General features: G+C 61.5%; 1 gene segment (V, D, J or C); it reads left to right on the forward strand.

Annotated features, from left to right (window-relative positions):
* Nucleotides 1-5: 5 nt before the first annotated feature.
* LOC106001655 lies at nt 6-5,681 on the forward strand (the record flags this gene model as incomplete). The annotated part of the segment is given in 6 exon segments: nt 6-78; nt 1,816-2,157; nt 2,485-2,802; nt 2,905-3,237; nt 5,185-5,300; nt 5,431-5,681. Coding segments are annotated over 6 exon segments (1,191 nt in total), but the record flags the coding sequence as incomplete, so codon positions are not given.
* Nucleotides 5,682-6,505: the final 824 nt, after the last annotated feature.

A 6,505-nucleotide genomic window follows, 5' to 3' on the forward strand; every position in this document is an offset into this window, starting at 1 on the left:
CGCCCACTGTCCCTGTGCCAGCAGAGAAGGGCTCTGTGGAGGCCAGGGGACCCACCTCCCCCGCCACCAGCCACACAGGTGAGAACTCGGCCTCTCAGCGAGTCTTCCTTGTAGCCCATGCGGACCTGGGCTGCTCCTGTGGGCCGCCCTCCAGGACTGCTCACCTCAGTGCTTAACCCAGAGCAGAGCTGAGCAACAGAGCTGAGCTGAGGCCTGCACACCACCTGGAGCAAGCCAGCCCCGTGTGGGGGGTGAGGCCGGCCCTGTGTGGGGGGTGAGGCCGGGGCTGTGTGGGGGGTGAGGCCGGCCCCATCGGGGAGGCAGAGGAGGCCGGGCCCCATGGGGGGGGGCAGAGGAGGCTGGGCCCGTGTGGGGGGTGAGGCCGGCCCGGGTAGGAAGCAGAGGAGGCCGGGCCAGCCCTCCCCAGTGCAGGACAAGCTCTCATCACAGAGCACAGGCTGAGGGAGGGACCAGGACGGACGCTCCTGGTGCAGCAGACCCAGCTCTGCACCTCTGTGCTGTGTCGGGGGCTCCTCCAGACCTCCAGGGAAGCCCATGGCAGACTGTGAAGACGCGGAAGACATCATTTGAGAGGCCAGCGCCCCGGCCTCCACTCTGTGGACAACAGAGGAGCCTCGCTGCTGCCTCCAGCGTCTGCAGGCCCCAGGGCTGGGCTGTCCCTGGAGCTGCTCCTGCCTGTCACCTCCAGAGCAGGCGCTAGCAGGAGCCCCGTGTGGAGAGCCCACAGTTAGGACTCTGCGGCCAAGCGGCCCCGAGTCAGCCGCTGCAGCTCTGAAGGCGCTTCCCCCTGAAAAGGAGCTCAGTACCCTGTGTCCACTGTGCCCCACGGCTCACAGCCTCGGCCCCCGCAGAGCACTTTCATGTGGCTGAGCAGGGTTTTACTAAAGGCGTTGTACCAAGAGTCCTCTGGGGAGCACACCCGGAGCCAAGCGCATGCACTCCCCTCACAGACACCCAGGTCCAGGCCTGGGAAGAGCTGTCTGCTTAGCACAGCTGTAGCGGGTTGGTTTATGTGTGATTGCTAAGTGCATACACATGGAGAGCAACATAGTCACAGAAGAAACACGAGAAAGCAAGAGCATTGAAAACCTCTCAGGCAATGCACACATTTGCCAGCATGAAATACTGGAAAAGGATTCAAAGTAATGACCTTAAACCGTGGGATACAGGAGGGTATAAAAACATCACTGAAATCAAGAAAAGAACTCAGAATCTGAATAAGAAATGAAAGAGGTAGGTGTCATCATTGACCTGTACAAATCTCTTGGAGCTGAAGAATTCAGTGGATGAAAGCAAAAGGTCACAATGGAGGCTTCAATCACAAACTTGATCAAAGGGGGAGTATAGATGAAAATAGTAGCCCTAGTTTCTTTTGATCAGACAGAGGTACAGAGTCTTAGCAGGGAAATACACTTCAAGACAGGACAACAGGGGCTGGGAAGGTGGCTCAGTGGTAGAGCGCTTGCCTTGCATGCATGAGGCCCTGGGTTCGATTCCTCAGCACCACATAAGCAGAAAAAGCTGGAAGTGGTGCTGTGGCTCTAGGGGTAGGGCACTAGCCTTGAGCTGAAGAGCTGAGGGACAGCGCCCAGGCCCAGGGTTCAGGCCCCAGGCCCCACCAAAAAAAAACAAAAAAAACCCGCAGAAAGACAGGACAACATGCAAAATACAAACATTCAGGGCTCTTTTGCGGGTGCCTCTTCCAGGTGAGAGCCGACCCAGCGCAGAAGCTGGTCCGGGTGCAGTGGGCGGGGCTTGGACCAGACCCCACTAATGCCTCCCCCTCCGCTGCAGAGGTTGGAAACCAGCCCCCCAAAGTGACCGTGTTCATCCCACCGCGAGACGCCTTCTCTGGCCCTGGCCCACGCAAGTCCAGTCTTATCTGCCAGGCCACAGGCTTCAGCCCCAAGCAGATCACAGTGTCCTGGCTACGAGATGGACGGCCTGTGACGTCCGGCTTCACCACTGAAGAGGTGAGGGCAGAGGCCAGCGCCGAGTCCAAGCCCCGCACCTTCAGCATCACCAGCCAGCTGACCATCACCGAGCTCGAGTGGCTCAGGCAAAGCGTGTTCACCTGCCGTGTGGATCACCAAGGACTCACGTTTGTGAAGAATGTGTCATCCATGTGCAATGCTGGTGAGTGACTTTCCCTGAGTCCAGTGCCCAAGGTCCTAGCCAGGGTACACAGGGACACACGCGCGTGCACACGCACACACACGCACACTCAGGCATGGCAGACCCCGCCGTGCATGTCCCTCTGCTCCCTGACACTTGGCTGCACAGCGTGGTCAAGTGTGAGAGCAGGGTCAGGGACAGCGGGGGAGGGAGGCCCGGGAAGGGACAAGGGTCGCCCTGCAACAGGACCAGGCAGACTCAGCAAGGCAGCTGCTACTCTTGGGGAGGAAGCAAAGCCCTTCCCAGACGTGGCACCCAGTGCTGACAGCAGTGTTCTCTTGACCACAGTTACGTCCACAGACATCCAAGTCTTCACCACAGCCCCCTCCTTTGCCGACATCTTCCTCAACAAGTTAGCCAGGCTGTCCTGCCTGGTCACAGACCTGGGCTCCTATGAAAGCCTGAACATCTCTTGGACACGCCAGAGCGGCGAGGCCCTGAGAACCGAGACCAAAAACTTCAACAGCCACCCGAACGGCACGTTCAGCGTCACGGGGGAGGCCAGCGTGTGTGTGGAAGACTGGGAGTCTGGGGAGAGGTTCACGTGCACCGTGACCCACGCGGACCTGCCCTCGCCGGTGAAGCAGACCATCTTCAAGCACAGAGGTAGGCAGGCTCCAGTCCACCCCTGTCCGGGCCCCGCCCCAGGCCCCGGGAGGGCGGCTGCCCCGTGCCCACCCTGACTCACCACCGTCTCCTTGCTCACAGACGTGGCCAAGCACCCGCCCGCCGTGTACCTGCTGCCCCCAGCCCGGGAGCAGCTGGCCCTGCGGGAGTCAGCCACAATCAGCTGCCTGGTGAAGGCCTTCTCTCCCCCGGACGTCTTTGTGAGGTGGCTTCACAGGGGGCGGCCCTTGTCCGAGGACAAGTACGTGACCAGCGCCCCGGTGCCTGAGCCCCAGGCCCCAGGCCTCTACTTCACCCACAGCCTCCTGACGGTGTCCGAGGAGGACTGGAACTCTGGGGAGACCTTCACCTGCGTTGTGGCTCACCAGGCCCTGCCATACATGGTGACGGAGAGGACCGTGGACAAGGCCTCCGGTAAACCCACTCTGTACAACGTGTCCCTGATCCTGTCCGACACAGCCAACACCTGCTACTGACCCTGCGGCCCCCACAGGCAGGCTCTGGGGCCGGGGCTCTGTGTGCGTGCGTGCATCTAACCGCGCCAGCCGTGAGGCGATGCCTTCTATAAAGTAGAAATAAAACGATCCTCTCAAAAGATGCTGGTCTTGAGTGTGCAGTGCTCTTGCCTGCGGGGACGGTGGCGGGCGGTGCCCATGCCCTGCAGAGCGCCTCCCTCTTGGCTCTGCTCTGCCTCTCCTCTGCCTGCCTCTGTGTGACCTCAGGAAGGGCCCTGCACCCACACCCTGCACACACGGAGCCCCGCACGACAGCACGTGGCAACACACACACACACGGACACACAGACAGCCACACACACGTGTAAATGTGTGCACACGTGCAAACATGCATTCCTAAGCAGAGAGATGCAATGGCTCATGGGACACGAGTGGACACACATGGACTCATGCGTGCAACAAACAATGCTCATGAGCAGGAAGAGACACATAAGCAGGCACCACACATGTGTGCACACAAGCACTGGCAGGCTCTGATCCCCACGGATGCATGCACACCTACACACATGTGTGCACACAAGCCTGGCAGGCTCTGATCCCCATGGCTACTTGCACACCTACACACGTGTGTGCACACAAGCACTGGCAGGCTCTGATCCTCACGGATGCATGCACACCTACACACATGTGTGCACACAAGCAGATGCGGGATAAAAGTAAATACAGTCACTCAAACACAGACTACAGACATGGGAACACAAACATGCGTGCGTCCAGAGATGCAGACCTAGCACAGTCCTGCACACAGGGACACGTGCGCATGTGGGCACAGACAAGGCGCACAGACACCCGCAGGGCCGCTCTGCTGCACTGTGCTGGCTCAGGGCTTCTCCCGCACGGCTCTGCTTGTCATACTTCTCTGCAGTCATACTTCCACAGCCCAGCCCAGCCTGGCCTCTGACCCGGGGCGCCGTCCCTGGGTCCAAGCCCAGGGCTCAAAGCCAGGGCTGAGCCACCGCAGCTTCTAGGAAAGCCCCCTCTGTGCGCGAGGACACAGCGTGCCCACCTGCCGGGGCTCCAGGTGAAGGCAGCAGGCCCCTCCAGCCCCAGGTGTGGGGGAACATGCTAACAGAGCGAGCGGAGTCCCGGCCTGCTCTTCTCGGCTGCTCCCCGTTAGTAGGAAGCCACAGGAGACCAGTCTGAGCACATGTGCCCTGCTTCCCAGGCCGGCTGCAGAAGCTAGCTGCCCAGGAGAGACAGCGAGGGAAGACAGAGACCCGGCAAGGGCCCCGTGCCCGCCAGACGCTGCCTGGCTGCGGTGGCCTTTAGACCCTGCCGTGCGCTCAGCCGCTGCCCCAGTAGCCTGCATTCCCAGGCAGAGGCCTTGCCGAGCGCGCTCATCTCCCGTCCCCTGGCCCGGGAGCCATGGCTGCGGGGAGGGGAGCGACAGGCACTCTGCTTCGCTGGGGAGCAGGTGTCAGAGTGCTGGCCGGGAAGGGGGAACAGGGCAGCCTCATCTCCATCTCCATCTGCCCCGTCCCAAAGCAAGGGGCTTCAGCGTGTCGGCCGCCACGCGGCCCCGCGGCCCTGGCTCTGGGCCCCGCACAGAGACCAGGACACAGCGGAGCCCCTTCCTGAGCCCGCGCTTCCTGCACCCGCGCCCGCGTGCTGCGCCTCTCGTGCTCTGTCTGCCGCCCAGGGCTCACTGCCTGCCGCTGCTTGGCCATGCTCTCCTCTGTCCAGCTAGCACTCAAGGAGCCCGTCCTGTGCTGGCCAGACCTCCTCCAGACTGGCCCGGACGCTCCAGCCCTAGGGCAGGTAGCAGGCAGGCGTCCAGCCAGCACCCGACTTTACTGCCCCACGAGCCTCCACCGCACTCTGACCCTCCTTCTGTGCCCCCTCACAGAGGGAGAGGTGAGCGCCGAGGAGGAGGGCTTCGAGAACCTCTGGACCACGGCCTCCACCTTCATCGTCCTCTTCCTCCTGAGCCTCTTCTACAGCACCACTGTGACCCTGTTCAAGGTAGCCTGGCTGGGGCTGACCGGGGCAGGGAGCGGCCTGGGCTGACAGAGGTGCTGGGACCCCGTTCTCCTACCCCACCTCTGCTTGTTTGGGGCCCACGGCTCACCCTCCCTGTGTCTGTTGCCTGCAGGTGAAGTGACTTGTCCAGCGAAGGACACTGGAGACCAACGGGCTGGACCACAGGGCACCACCTCTGGGCTTGGGTGGCTCAGCCTGTGGCTGATGGACCTGCACCTAACTCTTCCCCATGTATCCCTTCAGCTTTGAGCTGTAAAATTGACTGGCCACAAAGGCCCTGGGGCCCGGCCTGTGGAAAGCCTGCTTACTTCTGTGCTGTGTGCATATGTGAGCCAAAATAAACAGATACTTTCTATAAAACCATTTTCTCGTGGAGGATTTTGTTTCTTTACAATGTCTCTGTGTGAGAATTCTCATAGGTGACCCAAGTCCAAAGGCAGCCGTACAGCCATGGGGAGAGCTGTCTGGTGTGCTCAGGATTGGCGGACAACACATGGCCAGCCAGGCTAGGCTCGCTCAGGCCAGAGAATTGTAGGCCAGGTTTCTCAGACACAATGGAAACCCAGCACTGCCGCCCTCTCTCTTGTGTGGGATTTATAGTAAACTGGGTTGTTTGCGTCCTGTTCCAAAGCTTTGTGCATGTGTGGCATGTGCCCTCGGGTTGTAAGAAGTGCCGGCTGAGCTCTCTGGGCCTGTCAGTCTGTTCTGTGCCAGGGACCACCTCCCAGGGAAGCCTGCTGGGCACCTGGGGCAGTCGGTGCAGCAGGAGTGTGGGCGCTCTGGGCACCTGGGGCAGTCAGTGTGGGCAGGAGTGTGGGCGCTCTGGGCATCTGGGGCAGTTGGTGTGGGCAGGAGTGTGGGCGCTCTGGGCATCTGGGGCAGTTGGTGTGGGCAGGAGTGTGGGTGCTCTGGGCACCTGGGGCAGTCAGTGTGGGCAGGAGTATGGGTGCTCTGGGCATCTGGGGCAGTCAGTGTGGGCAGGAGTGCGGGCGCTCTGGGCACCTGGGGCAGTCGGTGTGGGACAGGAGTGTGGGTGCTCTGGGCATCTGGGGCTGTCAGTGTGGGCAGGAGTGTGGGCGCTCTGGGCACCTGGGGCAGTCGGTGTGGGACAGGAGTGTGGGTGCTCTGGGCACCTGGGGCAGTCAGTGTGGGCAGGAGTGTGGGCGCTCTGGGCACCTGGGGCAGTC

The sequence above is a fragment of the Dipodomys ordii genome, unplaced genomic scaffold, assembly GCF_000151885.1.
Source record: "Dipodomys ordii isolate 6190 unplaced genomic scaffold, Dord_2.0 Scaffold345, whole genome shotgun sequence".
Lineage (NCBI taxonomy): Eukaryota > Metazoa > Chordata > Mammalia > Rodentia > Heteromyidae > Dipodomys > Dipodomys ordii.